General features: G+C 45.4%; 1 protein-coding gene across 5 annotated transcripts in view; it reads right to left on the bottom strand.

Annotated features, from left to right (window-relative positions):
* PIGG (phosphatidylinositol glycan anchor biosynthesis class G) overlaps nt 1-19,665 on the bottom strand; it is a 98,624-nt gene that overhangs the window by 19,673 nt on the left and 59,286 nt on the right. Inside the window, exons 14-15 of one of the 5 annotated variants that reach the window (XR_008730166.1) lie at nt 17,929-19,001; nt 16,528-17,785 (exon numbers count right to left, since the gene is read on the bottom strand). The exons of 3 other annotated variants lie outside the window; for them this stretch is intronic. Coding sequence is in view for 1 of the 2 variants with exons in the window: in XM_055698552.1 (XP_055554527.1) it covers nt 18,956-19,001 (46 nt within the window). In the remaining variant the exon portion in view is untranslated. Of the gene's footprint in view, nt 1-16,527; nt 19,002-19,665 lie in introns of those variants that run through there. One more of the 5 variants, XM_055698552.1, reaches the window with a different exon arrangement.

Here is a 19,665-nt window from a genome sequence, read left to right as displayed (position 1 = left end):
CGAGAAACATTCACAGTAGAGACAAGGAAAGCTTGATCCAACAAGAGGGAAAGCACATATAGGAAAGTGAGAGTGTGAGAGGGAGCAGGAACACATACCATAGGGCAGGAAACTGTGAGTAAGAGAATGTGCATGAGACAAAGATCAAAAGCGTGAGAGAGAGGGGAAAAGCATGCCAGAGAGAAAGTGAAAGCAAATTGGGGTGTACACATAAGAAAGTGAGAGGACACATGCACGAGAGAGGAAAGGTGCAACAGAAGGAGCAAGGGAAAGGTAACAGAGAGCGGAAAGGCATACTAAAAATTATTAAAGATATGAGAGGGGGAATGTATGGAAAAAAGAAGATTATGTTCATGAGAAATGGAATGCACACATGAAAAAGGGAAAGGATGTGACCGAACAGGACAGCATACAAGTGAGAGGGAAAGCATGCAAGACAGCATGAGGGAGGGAGGAAAAGGGCTGCATGAGGGAGGGAAAGCGTGCCCCAAAGAGGGAAAGTACAAACAACAAAGACAGAGGGAAAGCATGACCGACAGAAGGGAAATGCAAGAGCATGAGAGGGGGAAGCATGCAAGAAAGGAAAAGCACATGCAAAAGGAGGGGAACACACAACAGAGAGGGAAAGCATGTATGTAAGAGAGTGAAAACTTGAGAGAGGAAGGGAAAACTACTATAGAGTGTGAGGGAACGAGAGAGGGAAAGCATATTCCCACACAAGACAGAAAAGCGTACAAGAAAAAGCAATAAACAAAACTGCAATAGACAAAAGGAAAAGTACATGCCGCAAAGTAAGAGCAAGCATCAGAGGGAAAGTAGGCTAGGTATTGAGACCACGCACAAAAAGGAAAGTGCAAGAAAATGAGAGGGATGTAAAGTATGAAAGAGCAGAAAACGAGCAAGAGAGAAGAGGGAAAGGCAGGGGTGGGAAGAAGGAGTGCATGAGGGAGGAAAAGTACAAGAAAGAGTGACTGGGAGACTGTTCAACAGAAAGAGAAAATATATGTAGTAAAGGGAAAGCACTGAAGGCAGTGAAGTATAGAAGAGTAAATATGTGAGACAGAACGCACACACACAAAAAAAAAAGAGGGAAGGGCACATAAGAGGAAAAGGGAGGCAGTAGAGATAGGGAAGAGCGTATGCAGGAGACAAGGAAAGCATGCTAGAAAGGAAAGCCATGTGAGGAAAGCAAGAGAAAGCATGCAAGAAAGTGGGAGAGGGAAGCATGTGTTAGAAAAAGAGGGAAAGGGTGTGAGTGATAAAGGGGAAGCAAGGACAAGAAGAGAAAGCGTGAGCAAGAGGACAAGTGCACTGGGCAGGGGCGGGAGACAAAAAGTGCCCAAGAGGGAGAGGGGAAAATGTGTGAGAAATACAGAGGAAAAAGCATGTCCATGAGAGAGAAGGAAGGAATTTGTATGTGAGGAATGGAGGGAGAAGTAAACATGAGTGAGAGAGAGGGAAAGCACATGCAATAGAGGTAAAGTGCACATATGAATAGAAGCATGTACAAGAGACAGAAAAGTGTATGCATGCAAGACAGAAGGAAAGCATATGTACAGAAGTAGGAAAGCACACCTGTGGACAGGGAAAGCACAAGAGAAATAAAGCACTCAAGACAAGGCAGAATAAAGGTAAAGTGCACAAGATGGGATACACAAATGAGAAGGATAGCATACAACAGTGAAAGCACACAAGACAGGGCAAATGTGACAGAGAGATTGCAGAAGTGAGTGTGAAAGAGGGCAAGTGTGCGGGACAGCTCAAGCATGCCAGGTTGCACATAACAGCATATGCAAGAGAAGAAAAGCACGAGATGGAGAAACTGAGACAGTAAAGATGTAACAAGTTGAATATGAGTCAAAAAGCTTGTAAAGCAGCAAGCGAAAACTTACTCAAGGGAGGCAGTGTGCAAGAGAAGTAAAGACCATGCAGTAGAGGCATGCCAGAGACAAAGTATGCAAAAGACAGAGAAAGACTTGTGAAAGAGTCCACGTGTCCAAGAAAGAAAAATATGCAAAAAAGGGAGCATGAGAGACAGAGAAAGGGAAAGTGATAGATAAGAGAGGACAAATGAAAATGTGCAGAAAATATGAGAAAAGGGAAGGGACAGTGAGCATGAAAGAAATGTAGGGGTAGTGAGAGCCAGACATAAAGAGATGTAGGGACAAGAAGACAGAGAGAGGAGCATGGAGCAAGACAGGGAGAATGAAAGGAATAGTGAGGCAAAGGGAGAGCAGTACAGGCAGTGAGAGGAAAAGAGGAAGGTACAGGGGTGGGAGAAGAGTAAGGAACAGTGGGGTTGGGAGAAAAAGACCAGGAAGGACAGTGGCAGAGAAAGACTGAGGGGGATAGACAGGAAGAGTAGAGAGGGACAGAGTGGGGGGGCAGGGCGGTTGGGGGAGGAGGGAAAGGACCAGCAAGGGCAAGAAAAGAGACAGACAAAGGGACAGGGAGAAGGCACTGATCAAGAGAGACAGAGAGACAGCGAGAGAGATTGAGGAACAGCTAGAGAGATGGAATGACAGTGCAGGACGGGGGCACTGAGTGAGAGAGATGGGTATAGCAAGACAAAGAAAGAGGAAGACATGGAAGGGAGAGGATGGGGTGTGGGAAGAGAGATGGGGACAGCAAGATGGGGGGCAGTAAGAGGGAAGAGTGACGGGTGGGAGGACTGCAAGAGAGAGGGAGGGACTGCAAAAGACACATGGTGGGGCAGGGGGAAGGCAGCATGTGCAAAAGTGCGAGAGAGAGGGAAAGGCTGTCTGCAAGGGAGGAAAACTGGGAGGAAGCAAGGGAACAGGGCAGATAAGGTTTGTCAGCAAGAGACTGAAACCATGTGCAGAAGGGAAAGTGCAAGCAAGAGAGAAAAAGGGTGTGACAGATGGAAAAGCATGCAGGAAGGGAAATCAAAACAGAGCAAAGCAAGAGAGAACAAGAGAGGGAAAAGCATGAGAAAGATGTGTGAGGGAAAGTACATGACAGACCTGGAAAGCATGCAAAAGAGCTGGAAAGCTGAGAGGAGTGGAAAGCTCAGGCAGAAACTGGAAGAGAGAGGGGGAAGGACTGAGGAGGTGGGGTGAGAAAGCTCATTAAAGAGATGACAAGCACCTCCACAGGGGGGCCGGGGGGGGGGGGGGGGGTGGGCGGGGGACGACACGGCGACGGCGACGGGGGGGGGGGGGGGGTGTGGGGACGGTGGGACACGACAGGTCTTGAGGACAGTGAGGAGAAACTGGGGGGAGGGAGGGGGGTATGGGAAAGACACAGACAGCAAGAAAAGGAAGCACCAGAGAAAGCATATGCAAGACAGGCAAGGTGTATGACAGAGAGAGATGGAGTGTGTGAGGGAGAGAGGAAAGGGGCACTGCAGGGAGAGGGAAAGTGTCTGACTGAGGGAGGAAGTGTGAGAAAAGGAAACCAACCGAGAAAATGTGTGTCAGAGAGAAGGGAAGCAAGGGAAAGGGAGAGAGGGAATGCAAGGGAGAGGGACAACAGAAGAGAGGAAGAGAAGGGGTGGAACAGGAGAAGACAGAGGGAAAAACCAGGAAGGGAAAGCGAGAGAAAGGGAAAGGTTGGGATAGCGAGAGATCAAAAGGAACAGCCTAAGAGGGAGGAAGAGAACACAATAAACTTGACAGAGGGAATGAAAGTGCAAGCGCAAGAGAGGAAAATTGTGTGCCTGTGAGAGCATGCAAGAGAGGGCGACAGCAGAAAAATGAAGTGACACAGAGAGGGGGGATATGCAAGAGAAATAAGATGCACACAAGAGATATATGGAAGGCCAGAGAGGGGAGAAAGTGCATCTATGAGAGGGGGAATGCATATTCAAGAGAGACGATATGAACATCCAAGACAGTGTCAAAAGGCATGGCATATAACAGACAGGTAACACACAGCAGGACAGAGAGAGCTAGAGAAAGTGCAAGGGACAGAAAGTAGGAGAGGGACAGCAAGCAAGGACGGAGGTAGCAAGGTAGAGGGAGAAAGCATTAGCAAGAGACTGAAAGCATGAGTGAGAGGAGAAAGAGCATGCAAAAAAGAGAGAATGTGAGAAAACATGCAAGAGGAGGTCAGCAAGCCAGAGACAACATGAGAGAAAAAGGGAAGCAGTAAAGCACAAGGGGGGGTGTGGGGTGTGAAGCATGCAAGGGGGAACAAAGGATGTGAGAGAGAGCTCAAACTGTGTGTCTGAGACAAAAAGCACATGACAGAGGCAAACCGCACAACAGAGCGACAGGGGGAAGATGTGTGTGAGAGGGGGAAAGTGCATGAGGTGGAGACAGGGAAAGCCTGTGAGAAAGAGTGAGGTGGGGAAGCATGAGAGGGGCAAATCACATGACACACAGGAAAAGCACACTATGGAGAGGGGCACAGTAGGTGAGAGGGGCAACCCATGTGACACTGAGTGAGAAAGTATGTGAGGGAGAGAGGGAAAGTACAGCAATGGGGGGGAGCTGAAGAGAGAGAGAAGGAAGGGGGAACTGAGGACAACAAGAAAGAGGGAATGAGACGAGAGAAGGAAAGCAAGCAGAAAAAAGAGGAAGCAAGAGAGAGGGCTCACAACACAGAGCTGGAGAGAGCAGGAAGAACAACACTAGCAAAAGACAGAAAGCATGAGTGAGATGGAAAGTGCAAACAAGAAGAGAAAATGTCTGAAAGAGAAAGCATGCAAGAGAGGGAGATAGACACAGAAAGGAGGGATAATGACACTTGAGTTTACAGCAGGAAGTGTAAAGGAATGAAAACAGCAGGCAAGGAAAAGCACATGAGAGATAAAGAAAGCATGAGAGAGAGGCAAAATTCATGTGAGATGGAAAGCACATGAGAAAGACAATGTGTGAGAGAGGGAAGGTGCTGAGTGAGGCAGGCACAGGGTGTGCCAGGCAGAGGGTACGACAGAAAGAGGAAAAGAGTGTGGGAAGCCTGTGAGAGGGCAAGTGTGTGAGAAGGGAGGAAAAAAACTGAGAGGGAAAGCACATAAGAGAGGGAAAGCATGACAGCAGGAGGAAGAAAGCACATGAGAGGGGTAAACCATACATGAGAGAGACCGAGGCAAAGTAGGTGACAGAGACAGAGGCAAGTCACATGACAGAGGGGCAAAGGAGGTGAAAGAGGCAAACCATGTGAGATCTAGGAGTAGGAAAGTGTGTGAGGGACAGAAAGAAAGCAACATGGAGGAAATACATGTCTGAGACAGAGAGGGAAAGTGTGAGAGAAAAAAGTAGGAAAGGTGGAGAAGAGAGAAAGAGGCAAAGCAACAGAAAGGCAAACCAGGACAGGGATAGCAGGAGGTGGAGGGAGGAAAAGCACAAGTAAATGTGGAAGCATGAAGAAAAGTGCAATCAAAAGAGGGGAGAACTGTGTGAGAGACAGAAAGCACATGAGAGGGGGAATGCAAGATTTAAAAATTGAAATCACCAAACAACAAACATTGGAGAGGAAATCACTGACAAAGAATAAACAAGCAAGACAACAAAGGTGCATGAGAGAGACAGCAAACGAGATACGAGAGGGAAAGCACTAGGAAGACAGCATGTCTGAGAAAGAGGCGTAACATGGCAGATACAAAGGAGAGAGAAAGAGAAGCAAATGGAATGATATAGACAGTGAAGTGTGTGAGAGGCAGGCAGAACGTAAGAGGGACAGGGGAGAGAGAGAACCAGGGGAAAGAGGGAGGAAAAGGGACGCACCTAGAGAGAGCTAGAAAGAGAGAGGTAAACAGAGGGTACAAGAGATACAGAGGGGTAACATGAGAGGGAGGAGAAAAGCACAGCTAAGAGACTAAAAGCATGATCAAGAGTGGAATGACATCAGGGAAGTATGAGCAAGCACGAAATCACATCAGGGTTCAACAGCCTGTGAGGGAGGCACAGCAAATCCAGAAGAGCAGGTAAGCATGTGCACAAGAGAGGCAAAGCGCATGCAAGAGATTAAGCATGTCAGATAGGGTGACCTAGACAGGGGGAAGCTCGAGAGAGAAATTTGGCCTGGGAGGGGTAGAAAGCCAGCACATCAGAGAGAGGAAAAACATGCCTGAGGCAATGGAAAAGCAAGAGAGTCAGAGGGAGGGATAGCAAGGGAAAGAGAGAGGGATACTGAGAAAGAAGTAGGGGTAGCTAGCAATAGAAACAGACACAGCAAGCAACAAAATTAGGGAAAACATAAGCAAGGGACTGCAAGCATAAGTAAGAGGGAAAGTGCATAGAAGAAAGTTTAAAAATGTGTCAGAGATTGAAAAGCACCCAAAGGGGAGAAAGCATGAGAGAGCCAGAAAATGAACGCAATGAGAGAGAAGCGCAAGAGAAAGTAAAAGCACACAAGAGAGGCAAAGCATGTGAGAGAGGGACAAAGGACATGAGAGAAACTGTGAGAGGCAAAAAATGTAAGACAAAAGGGAAAGCATGTGAGAGAGGGAAACTGAAGGAGTGACAAAGAGCAAAAACAAGGGTGAAGAGAGGCATGGGGGGTGGGGATGGAGGGAAAGAAGGGAAGGAAAGAAGGACAAGAGATTGAGAGGGAAAGTGAGAGAAAGAAGGGAACTGAGAAACAGAAATACGGATAGCACAAAAGGGGAAAGAAGCACAAAAGAAAGCATGAGTGAGGGAAAGTACACGCAGAAGAGAAAGGGATTGTGTGACAGTGAGAAATGCTAGAGAGGTCAGAAGAGAGGGAGAAGCAAGTACAAGAAGAAATGTGCAAGACTCTGAAACTACAGAGAAATGCAAAGTGCATGTGACAGGGAAAGGGCACACGAGAGAAGAAAGGGCAAGAGAGAAGAAAGCAGGTGACAAACCACGCAACAGAGGAAAAAAATTACAGAGGAATAGGGCAAATGAGGGGGTAGTGAGAAGGAGGAGTGAAAACAAAAGGGATAGAGAGGGAAAATGGAAGAAAAGTAAATCAAGAGGGGAAGAGAAAGGTGCTGGGGAGAGGGAGGGAGTGAGTAAGAAGAGTGGTGGGGGCCAGAGAGAGAGATTGGGTAGCAAGGGTTAGCAAGGGCTAGCTCAAGAAAGGGAGGAGAACTGCAAGCAGGAGAGATTAAAATTGTGCAACAGAGAAAAAGCATGCTAGATGAGGAAAGAAAGAATGGGAAAGCAAAAGAATGAGAGGGAAACACAAAGGAAAACAAAAACACACATGAGAATCAAAGCACAAAAGAGACAAAAAGAAAGCATGAGAGAGAGTTAATGCATGTGAGAGCACAAAAATGCATCAGAGAGGCAGGGCCAGTGGGGACTGCGCAAGAGAGGTGGGGTAATGAGCCACAGAGAGGAGAAAGCATGGGAAACAGTGAAAGCATAAATGAGGGAAAGTACCCGCAAGAAATTAAATGTTTCAGAGATGGAAAAGCATGCAAGAGATGGGGAAAACAAAAGACAGAATGGCAAAGTGGAAGAGAGAGTGGGAAAGTGACGAAAGGAAAGTGCAAATGACAACAAAAATGAGAGGCAGGGAGAGTGTGCCCAAGAGAAAAAACTAAGGGGCAGAGGGGCAAGAAAAGGGAAGAGCATTGCAGAGTCAGGGGGGATTCACTCTCAGAGAGGCAAACCATGTGCAAGGTGAACCAATACAAAGGAAAAATGTGTCAGAGGTTCAGCACAAGACAGAGAAGGACAGCACAAGAAAGCAGGAGGAAAAGCACATGGAAAAAGGAGCAAGCTGTAAAGTGTGCATGGAAGAGATGAGAAAAAGCGTGCAAGACAGGCAGAAAGCAAGGGACCATGAGAGAGAAGAAACATGCTACAGGCTGTGCTAGTGACTGTGGGCACACAAGGGAGCCAAGGAAAGTAAGATGGAGAAGAGAAGCACATGCAACAGGGAAAGCTTACCAGAGAGTGAAAAAGCGTATTCAAGAGAAAGGCAAAGCACATCCAAAACAGAGGGAACACATGTCTGAGACAAACAGAGAGCTCAGGAGAGGGAAAGCAAAAGGGGGGCGATGTGAGCAATCCAGAGTGAAATAGCGAACAACAGAGCGACAGCATAAGCAAGAAACTGCAAGCATAAGGGAGAAAGTGAAGGCAAACTGTCAGATATGGAACAGCACATAAGGCACAGGCAAAGACATCCCAAGTGAGACAGAAAAAGGGGCAGGGGGGTAGGTGGGTGAAAACAGAAAAAAAAGCAAAACGAGGTGGGTGAGAACAGCATGGGCCAGAGGGAGGTGAGAGAGACGGGGAGGGAGAAAGGGAAGGAGAATGATGAGGGCAGAGGGAAAGCAAGAGAAAACAGAAGTGTGAGAGCAGGACAGCAATAGATAGCAAGGAAAAGCACAAGAGAGGGGGAAGAAAAGCACAAGTGAAAAAAGCAGAAGCAGGAAAATGCAAGCAAAAGAGGAAAACGGCAGAAGCAGGAACATGTGTGAGAGAACATATCTGAACAGAAGGAAAGCACATCTGAGAAAAGGAAAAAATGGAGGGTGGAGGGAGAGAGAAACACATAGGGAAAGTAAGAGAAAGAGAAGAAGCAATAGGGAGATGGGAGGCAGGGGAGGAAAAGTGGGGAACAGAGAAGTAATAGAAAAGAAACATGCAAAAGCATGAATACTCACAAGAACATGAGAGATAAGGAAACCAAGAGAGAAGCAAAGCATGTGCGAGAGTCAAAGTATGTCAGAGAGAGGAAGCCTGTGTTTAAGATTGTGAGAGAGGGGAAGGGCCTGTGAAAGAGAAAGCTGAACAGACTGAGAGGGAAGGCACATCTGAGAGAGACCATTTCTTTAAGACAGGGAGAACATGACCAAGAGAGAGGGAAAGGCTGGGGGGTGGAGAGAAGTGAGACAGTGAGAAAGCTCTTGCAAAGAGGAAAAGCATGCCAGAGGGGCAAGACAAATAGAAGGACAAGAGAGTGGGAGTACAGGGAAAGACCAAGACACCTGGAGATAAAGAGGCAGAAGCTAAACAGAGAGAAGGGATGTAAAAGTGAGATTAGGGGGTAATTTGTGAGGGAGAAAGAGATTACATCTGGGACAAAGGGAAAGCCCAAGAGACAGACAGATAGCAAGGGGAGAAGAGAGAAGGCTACCAAGAGTGAGAAACAAGGACAGGGAGTAACAGAGAATAGCAAACATTGGAGGCAAAGCACAAGTGAGGGACTGAAAAAAGCATGAGCAAGAGGGAAAGCGCATGCAAGAGTGTGTCAGGGATGGAAAAGCACATGAAGTATGGAGAAAGTGAGAGGGGCAAAGCAAGCACAAGAGAAAAAAATTCATGTGAGAAGTGAAGTATGTGAGTGAGAGGCAAAACATGTCTGGAAGAGAAGGAAAGCTGAGGGTCAGGGACACAACAGAGAGGAAAAACACATCTGAGGGAGAGGGAAAGAGGTAAGACCAGGCAGAAGAGACCAAGGAAGCAAAAGGAGAGAGGGCAGAGAAAGCTGGAAATGTAGTAAGCGGAGGGAGGAGGTGGGAAGAGAAAGGTGTAGAGTGAGACTGAAAGTTCTAGAGAGAGAAGAATGGTGTGAGGGTGTGATTGAGAGGGACAGCAAACAAGACAGAGAGCAGGACAGCAAGTGAGACAGAGTGGGGCAGTAAAAGTTTGAAAGATTGAGTGAGACAAAGGCAAATAATTGAAAAACTGAGATGGAAATGCATGAGAAAGCAGGAAACTTTAGACAGGAAAGCAACAGAGAGCTAAGTGCCTAACAGCAGTAGCAAAGCACATAAAACCAGAAGTGCATGACAAGGAGAGAGAGTGGAAAAGCATGCACATTGCATGCATGAGAAGTAAAGCATCAGCACAAGAAACTGAGGGGGGAAGAGAGAGAACATGCACATGCATACGCTCATGCAAGAAACAGAAAGGCAAAGTGCATGCACACACCAGAGGCAAAGCATGAGTGAGAGAGACACAAAGCACATAAAGGTAAAGAACACATGAAAGACAAAGTGTGCAGAGAGGCAACATGCACACTGGAAAAACAACATGCACAAGGAAGACAGACAAGTGAGGAGTGAAGTGTGCAAGGGGGGAAACTGCATGCAAGGAGAAGCATGCGAGTGGAAGGAAATGCACGAGGCAAAGCACACGCAAGGGGCAAAGTGACAGAATGAGGCACGACATGAAGTAGAAGAAAAGCACTTCAGAGAGGCACAGCACATAAGACAGATGGAATGCAGCAGCAGCAAAACATGCAGAAGAATGCAAGCATTGGGGGGCTGGGCAAGCATAAGAGAGGGAACACACATGCAAGAGGAATAGCATTTAGAATTATTTAGGTTGGAAAAGACCCTTAAGATCAAGTCCAACCATTAACCTAACACTGCCAAGTCCACTGCTAAACCACATCCCTAAATGCCATGCCTACATGTCTTTTAAATACCTCCAGGGATGGTGAATGAACCACTTCCCTGGGCAGCCTTAATATATCTTACTTAATATATCTTCCAGTGAACAAATTATTCCTAATATCCAATCTAAAACTTCCCTGGCACAACTTGAGGTCATTTCCTCTTGTCCCCTCGTTTGCTACTTGGGAAAAGAGACCAACACCCACCTTGCTACAATCCCCTTTCAGGTAGCTGCATGTAGCAGTATGGTCCCCTTGAGCCTCCTTTTCTCCAAGCTAAACAACCCCAGCTCCCTCAGCTACTCATCATAAAACCTGTGCTCCAGACCAGCTTCATTGCCCTTCTTTGGGCAAGTAAAAGGCCCAAAACTGATCACAGTATTCAAGGTGCAGCCTCACCAGTGCCCAGTACAGGGGGGGTGATCACCTCCCTTGTCCTGCTGGTCACGCTATTTCTGATATAAGCGATCAGGATGCTGTAGGCCTTCTTGGCCACGCTGCTGCCTCATGTTCAGCCAGATATCAATCAACAACCCCAGGTCCTTTTCCGCCAGGCAGCTTTCCAGCCACACTTCCCCAAGCCTGTAGTGTTGTGTGGGGTTGTTATGACCCAAGTGCAGGACCCAGCACTTCTCCTTGTTGAACCTCATACAACTGGCCTTGGACCGTTGGTCCAACCTGTCTAGACTCCTCTATACAGCCTTCCAACCCTCAAGCAGATCAATACTGCTACTCAACTTGGTGTCATCTGCAAATTTACTGAGATGCACTTGATCCCCTCATTCAGATCACTGATAAGGATATGCAATAAGGGACAGGCAAAGCATATCAGAAAAAGGCAAAAAGACACAAAGAAAAAGGGTATCAAAGGAAGGGGAAGCCTCAGAGTAAAAAGGAATGGGGTGGTGTGGTGTACAACAATAGAGAGAGGGAAAAGAAACAAAGGGAGAGGATGACTGCAAGGTGGGGTAGGGGGGGAAGCCAGTGTTGGGGGTGAGGGGCTCAAGATGAGCTTGAAAGACAAGCGAAGTGCATCAGAGACTGGAAATGCCTGAAAGAGGGGAAATGCATATCTAAGAGGGAGGGAAAGCAGGTCAGAGTCAAGCAGAAAGCAGGGTATGGCTGGGGAGAGCTCTTTTTTTCCAGTTTTTCAGAGGTTTTTTTAAGTTTTTCAGAGGAAAAACTATACAGGTAGAAAGGACAGAGAGCAAGTGAGAAGGAGAAGGCACAAGTGAGAGACTGCAAGCTTAAGAGAAGGAAAGTGCATGGCAAGAAAGGAAAAGTCTGTCAGAGACAGGGAATCATACAAAGGAGAAAAAGCAAGATACAAAGATGCAAAGAGAATGAGGGAGGGAAGTGCAAAAGAATGAAAAGGCTTGTAAGAGACAGAAGGTGGGAGAAAGAAGGACACAAGTGAACGATTGAACATGCAGAGAAGGAAAGTGCAAACAATCTGAACTTCTAAGAATTTGAGTGTGTGAGAGAGATGGAAAAAGTGTGAGGCATGGGAAAGCACACCAAGGAGAAACTCTACAGAAGGGAAAGGAAGAGAGAAAAAGGAAAAGCAACAGACAGAAGGGCACGCAAGGCAGCAGGACAGCAAAAGTGCACAAAAGAAAAAAGCATGGAAAAGACAAAGCATATTCAAGTGAGAGAGAGAGAGCATGTGTGAGGAGAAGAGCACATGTAAGGGTGAGAAAGCACATGCGCAAGGAGGACAGTGCATGCATGAGAGGGGAAAGCATGGAGGGTGGCATGCCAGAGTGAGGGGGAATCATGCCTGAAGGGAACACACATAGGAGGAGACTGGCACACAAAAGAGATGGAAGTGTGCCAACAAGGGGAAGAGCACAAAGTAGAGGGAAGCAAGCAAGACAGAAACGCATGTGAGAGAAGGTGGAAGTGCATGCAAGAAGGGAAGAATTACATGAGAGAAGGTGGAAGCGTGTATGAGAGCGAGAGAAGTGTGTAGGAGAAGGTGGAGGTGCATGCAAGGAGGGGAGAAAGTGCAAACAAGGTAGGGAGAAAGCATGCATGAGAGAGAAAGCATGATAGGGAGAGGGAGAAAGTGATTGCAAGAGAGGGGAAAAGAATGATGGGGCATCATGAGGGAGGAAGTCTGAGGGAGGCAGCACATCAGGAGGAAAGTGCACAGGGAAGCACGAGACGGGGGAAGCATGCTTGCAAAGAGGCAGAAGTCTGAGAGGGACTGAAACTCATGGTGAGGGAGTGCATGAGAGTGGGGAAGCCCGTGAGAGAGAGGTAAGCACATGTAAGGAGGGGACGCATGTGCATGACGGGTGGGAAGCCCACACGAGAGGTGGGAAGAGCCTGCATCCAAAAGAAACTGGGAACATCCACACATGAGAGATCATGAAAGCCCAGGCATGAGAGACAGGGAAAGTGCACAAGGAGAGGAAGTGTCTGTGAGAGGGTGGGAAAGCAAGAGAGAGGAATTGCTTGGTGGGAGAGAAGGATCGCAAGAGGGAAACATGAGCAAAGGTGTAAGAACGCTGTGTAAAACCGCATTTGGGGTGCCCCAGTTTGCTTAGGACACCTCATGTGCATGAATAAATATTTACTTCTCTAATTCTATACTTTGCATCCTTGGCTCTCTCCTCAGTTGGCAGGGGTCAGTCGCAAATTTTTCTGACAAGACGGAAAATGCACAAGAGAAGGCAACTGGGAGAGGGAGAGAGCCAAAGCACATCAAAGAGGCGTAGAGTTTGTCCAAGAGAAAAGGGAAGCTTGAGTGGGGGGTGGTGAGGGTGATAACAAGAGAACGAGAGGGATGAGGAGAATACCAAGCATGGTAAAGAGAGAGATTATGAGGGACAGTGAGTCAGAGACAGAGGGGAAGCACACATGAAAGTGTAACTTCATTATATAGCAGCATCAGGCTTCACAATCCTTCCTCTACTAACAGCTGTGTGGACTAATCAAAGAAATCTTAAGATGTCAGTATCGACAAACCTAATCCTTTTCATCAAAATGTACTAAAATTCCTTTCATCGCACTGCAGAGTGCCTACAATTTTTGAAAATAGCATGCCACATGACCACTTGCTATCCTGCAATTCTGACACAAGTTAGCTTTCCTTTGTGGAGTTCTGTCCTGGTTTCAGCTGGGATAGAGTTAATTTTCTTCTTAGTAGTTAGTACAGTGCTGTGTTTGGGCTGTGATGGGAGAGCAATGCTGACAGCACACTGATGGGTTTAGCTGTTGCTGGGTGAGGTTTATACTCAGTCAAGGACTTTTCAGTTCCTTGGGCCCTGCCAGCCAGAGGGCTGGAGGGGCATGGGACATTGGGAGGGGACACAGCCAGGACAGGTGACCCAAGCTAGCCAAAGAGGTATTCCATACCATATGATGTCATGCTGAGTATATAAACTGGGAGGAGAAGAAGAAGGAAGGGGGAGACATCTGGCATTATGGCATTTGTCTTCCTGAGTAACCGTTCCACGTGCTGGAGCCCGGCTTCCCTGGGGATGGCTGAACGCCTGCCTGCCCATGGGAAGCAGCGAATGAATTCCTTGTTTTGCTTTGCTTGCATGCGCAGCCTTTGCTTTACCTATTAAATTGGTCTTATCTCAACCCTTGAGTTTTACATTCCTTTCCAATCCTCCTTCCCATCCCTCTGGGTGGCAGGGAGTGAGCAAGCGGCTGCGTGGTGCTTGGTTGCCTTCGGGATTAAACTATGACAAGTTACAACTGCCGTGGTCCACTAACAATAGGAAGGACTATCAGTTTACTTACAGACACATAACTTAACCAACCTTCCTGTCATTATTTTTTTCACATTTTCAGAGACTTTTCAAGTCTTTCTAGAATCCTTCTAATAGAGCCTGTCTAGACTGTCATTCTTTGAAAAAATTCCAGTTGCTTACCATTGGATCCCCAAATTTCTGCTTATAATTGATGCCTCTTAGGTTACCCATGCCCAATGTTGTTAAAGTTGATTCTCCTAAGAGACTCAATAAGTTTATGTGTGTATTGAATTTAATGAACTCTTCTGTGTAAGCAGGATTTGTAAATCCAGCCATGCAGGACTGCAGAAAAATACTGTCTCACAATGCAGAGGTTCCAAACAAGAATAAAGGTCAAATACTGTACCCTTTTGTACAGCAAAGTGATACTGCATACCTCCACTCTGAAGCTTGCAGCTCTACAGATACACTGGGTACTGGAAGGCTGTACAGTTAAATCAGCTACATGCTTTTGAGAATACTTCTGTAAGTCTGATGAACACCAAAACATCAAGAGGAGGAAGACAATGTAACCATAAACCCCTCAAATTAGAGCTTGGGCAGAAATAAAAAATAATTTTAGAAGTCTTTCCTTTCAATTCAAGATTACCCACAAACTGACAGACCACTTAAAAATTAAAAAGCGTATCTGGCATGCTTACTTTAAGTGGCCTCTACCTAAGCCAGCAGAGCTCTGTCAATGAGAACAGTCTCATAGCAATGGCAGCACACAGAATTAATAAGACCCTTTACAAGCTGTGTGGCCAACTCTGCAATGCATTTGGGCAGTTGCTAGCACACTGAAGCACAAGTTGTCCATTAGGGTCATCAGTCATTACTAGAAACACACCTCACGTTGGATATGCCAACTCTACCAAAACTTAGATAATTAATTTTTAAGTATTAGATCCCTTTAGGTGCTTACTTCTATCTACGCAAAGCAAAAATAACCTAACTCATCCCAAATCTGTGTATTTATAAATTCTGTGCACACAACTTTCCTTAATATTTACATAGAAATTATTTCAGCTCCTAAAACACAGCTGTAGAGCTGGTCCATGGAACAAGAGGATGACATTTATTTTGCAAATGGTTTTGAAGCAACTTGTCATTTGTTTACAACATAGAGGCAACTGCAGGCTACCCTACTTTGCTGGATCACTTTTCACTAAGAAAATACTTTACAATACTATGAGCCATGGCTGCCTGAAGGCAACTTATAGGAAAAGTCAGCGTCTGACCAGCATGACAAATGAATGAGGATGTATCCATCACACAGCACTAATGATGTCTAACAGAAATCTCCAGCCATCACCACAATGACAGCACAGGTGAGTAAAATACTCTTCCAGCTTGTGGCAATAAAACCCCACTCTATTTTATCAAATCACTTCCAGATTTCCATGCACATCAGTGAACAAGTAGATACCCTCTTCTATACATTTTATTTATTATTTTATTTAAAGAATAAGACTGCTGGCAAACACCATAGATAACAAGTATTACCATGCGAACGCAGCAGCAGTATATTCTTAGTTGCAAACATTTTATTCAGCTTTAATTAAACTAAGGAAGAAAGAGTGAAGTGAAAGTAGAAGAAATAAAAACTACTTCTGTAAAATACTAAAGGGTTCAGGGAAAAATATTTGGATTGTTCTTTTGTCTCTACTACATTTTCTACCTGGGACTCAAAACAAAACAAACAAACAAAACAGATTAGAAACACTCACTGCACGTCTAGCTTATGTCAGAAAGAAAAAGGATTAATATATTAACATGGATTGTGAATAGGGCTGTCAATGTCTCAAACACTTTAGGTAGAAGATGGCAAAAGCTGATGTTGACTGCTGAAATTCCTTCAGCTAGCATGCCTTCCTAATTCTGTTTAGATCAGTATTATAGAAGAATTCACGGCAAAACTTAAGTTTGCTGTGCTGGCATTCTACATTAACAAAGTCACAGTGTAACATTAAAAGTTTTGCAACTATTAACACTGTCCTGTTGGGCATAACTTACATTTTCAATACCTGAAAGCCATTTGCTAACATGAGGTACTATTATAACTTTTGATCACTAACGAAGAAAACCCAATAAGAATGCAGCCTTCTAATGCTAGAACACATCCACCAATTCACCCTGACACTTGACTCATTAAAGCAACTAAAACACAGATTCCAACGTGCAAGTAATCTGAAAACTATCACGATGCCTAGCTCAAGGGTGGTAATTACACAACACTGTGAGCATCACCCACATGACAATTTTCTTTGGGTAGGAGCTTGAAAACTGAATCCATCTGGAGTGTATTGCACAGTGAGGTCATGTAATATAGGTCAGATTATCCAAGAACATGGCCCTTTTCACGGTCATAAGCATCCCAAAAATCCAAAGTTCTACTTCAGGTCAGAGCAACACAGTGGTCACTGTAAAAACTACCCTTTACATGAATCAGGTGCTCTCTGGAATTCATGGAGATCACACACTGAATACTTGGTTAAGTTCAGGCATCAGTTTAATCAGTACTCCATGTCTCAAAAACAGTTTCAAGAGTTATTGCACAGTTTCCATGGAGACTGAAGCAAAAAAGTTCTTTCTATTTCTGTCTGTGAAAATCCCGACACATTTAAACTGCCAAGTTTGTTAGGAGAGCCTGAAGGACTAAAAGTGGTGATAATATCCATGTTACTGTCTGTCACATGCCACTTAATTATTTTAGAAACATATTTACCTTTCCCTATGAGGAGAATATTTCATAGTTCCGTGTGTTTGATCAGATGGAAGGAAGTTGTTTAAGGAGTTCCAACTACACTTCTACAGCGCATGTATTATTTCAAAACCTCCTGATCTTCTATTCCACCATACCATACTGGCCAAAGATATATGGGCTACACATATCTAATGTACTTTCACCTCACAACGCTTTTAACACCGTCTCCCATAACATCCTCACAGGCAAACTGAAGCAGCCCAGGCTAGGACAGTGGACGGTGAGGTGGGCTGAAAACAGCTCACATGCTGGGCTCACAGGGTTGTGACCTGGAGGCCAGCCACGAAGGATCAACCCCAGGGCTTGACACTGGGACCAACACTGTCTGGCATCTTCATCAATGACCTGGACAATGGGGCACAGTGCCCCCTCGGCAAGTCTGCACACAACACAAATCTGGGAGGAGTGGCTGATCCAGTAGGTGGGTCTGCTGCCATCCAGAGGCACCTCAACAGGCTGGAGGAATGGGCTGTCAAGAAGTTCAACAAAGGGCGATTTCAAATCCTGTAGCTGGGGAATAATAAACCCATGCACCAGGACAGGCTTGGGGCTGACCATCTGGAAAACAGCTTGGCAGAGAAGGACATAGATTGTTCCTGGTGGATAACAAGTTGAACACAAGTAAGTAACGTTCCCTTGAGTGAACCCAGGGCCGTAGTGGAAAAAGCAGAGCCAGAAGGCTGAATAAGGTGATTTGGGGTTCTGGATCCAGTTCTGGGCTGGAGATCACAGTTCAGATCACATCTGGGGTTCTGGATCCAGTTCTGGGCCCCCCAGTACAAGACAGACATGGGTGTACTGGAGTGAGTCTACTGAAAGGTCACAAGGATGATGAAGGGATCAGAGCATCCAATATGAGAGGCTGGGAAATCTGGGACTGTTTAGCCTTAAGTAGAGAAGGATCAGCAGGGATCTTGCTGATATGCATAATATCTGATGGGCAGAAGTAAAGAAGATGTACCCAGGCTTTTCTTTGTGGTGCCCACTGAAAGGAGGAAAGGCAATGGACACAAACTAAAATATGACAAATTCCCCTTAAACATCAGAAAAAAACCTGTTTTACTGCAAGGGTTGTCATACAGTGGAAAAGGTTGCTCAAGGAGACTGTGGAGACACTCAAATACCAACCTGACACGGCACTGAGGAACCTGCTGTGGTTGACCCTCTTTGGGGCAGGAGGGTTGGACTCCAGACTCAAGTATTCTGTGATTTCACAGAAGTACAGAGAGAGGGAAGGGTGTGCAGGTTTACTTGCCCTTAGGAAGTTATGCCTCAGCGGAGTTCAGCTTCTGGGAACTCCAGCAAGAAGCTCTCTCTGTTAAGCCAACCCAACTGATGCAGCTATAAATGACATGGGCTCTGCTAAGTGGCTGGAATAAACAAAGACAAGTTAGCACTGAAGTCAGGCTTCCATGTCCAGGTCAACTTCCTCAGATGCTTCACCTCTAAAACAGCCGCAGTATGCTAGGAACTTTGCTCTGAATGGTACTCCTGAGCAGTTCTGGGCACATCCATTCAGCTAAGACTGTACCAGGATGGGTCAGGAATCCTGAGGGCATCCGTTAGTAATCTAACAGGACCCACTCAGCATACTCCAAATAAACAGGGCAGCTGGATTCTTTCAGAACTTCCCATCTAGTGGAAGCAGGGAAAGGATCTTCATCTTGCACTCAGAACCATATAAAAAAAGGAAAGTGTTCGACTCTGACGAAGGCACATTGCTTATAAAAGTTAGTAGGAAGCCTTTCTAAAGAACATTCTAAAGCATCCAGCAGTTTTTTAAAAAAGCTCAGTCTCCCATACATTTAAGAAAACACATGAAGCAGCTGGACCTCTGCCTTCTGCAGTTTCGGCTTTGGCTCCAAGGAATAACAACGAAGTAATGAGACAACCATCCTGCCAGCAACAGCAAAACACAAAACTAAAATAAAAAGCATATAGACCAAGTTCTGAGCACCATAACATACCAATTTAAACGAGTCCCAGCAGCTACAGAGATTCCAGTCCAGAGTTATGCACTGTTTCACAGAGGAAACAACCTTACCAGTTGACCCAAGTGAACCTTAAAATGGCTACAGACACAAGCTGCTTGATGGAATCTACTTACATAAGTGATGTGGGTATTACAGGTCACAGCTACCCACTTGAGAGCAGTTTAAACCAGCACTGTACCTGGCAACACTACTAGCTGAGCTTTTAATCTGCAAAAATTCAACCAAGAAAACATCAGAACAACCACCAACACTGCTACAGAGGCACATTATTTGAAACAATACTAAACAAGTACAGATCCTCAAAGGTTTTGTTACAGAAATTATTATTTTGTTAGAAGAGCTTTCAAAAACCATGCTATATGGTATTATTTTCTCTTCATTGTATGTTAGTGTTCATCACAGTCTGCAGTCTAGGGTGTAAACAACATTTGAACTTCAGCTATTTTAAACACATTACGGGTAGTCTTACTCTTTTCCTCTCCCTCCCCAGACAATGGCACTGAGGTGATTTACTGTACTGTGCTCAGAGTCCTCCAAGCACTAGCAAAAACCTCCATTTCCGAAGCACCTACAGTGTAATAATGAAGAATGGAAAGTGGGACTCACAAAAGAGAAAAACAACACAGGAACATGGATGTGACCAATGAAACTGTCTAGCACTATTTTAAAGAAAGCATGGCAGAGTTATAAATTAATTGGAAAAAACAGTAGATTAACAGAATGTAAGTAATACCTAGGGTCATGGGTCACATATTTACCAGAAGACAAGCGGTGGGGCTTTCTATATGTACATAACTCTTTTTAAAGAAAGTTGAAAGAATGGAGAAAACTTGAAGAGCTTGGATCCTGGGAAGATGTATTGATGGAGCAA

Source organism: Falco cherrug, chromosome Z, assembly GCF_023634085.1.
Source record: "Falco cherrug isolate bFalChe1 chromosome Z, bFalChe1.pri, whole genome shotgun sequence".
NCBI classification, from domain to species: Eukaryota; Metazoa; Chordata; class Aves; order Falconiformes; family Falconidae; genus Falco; species Falco cherrug.
This window is presented reverse-complemented; position numbering and strand designations above follow the sequence as displayed.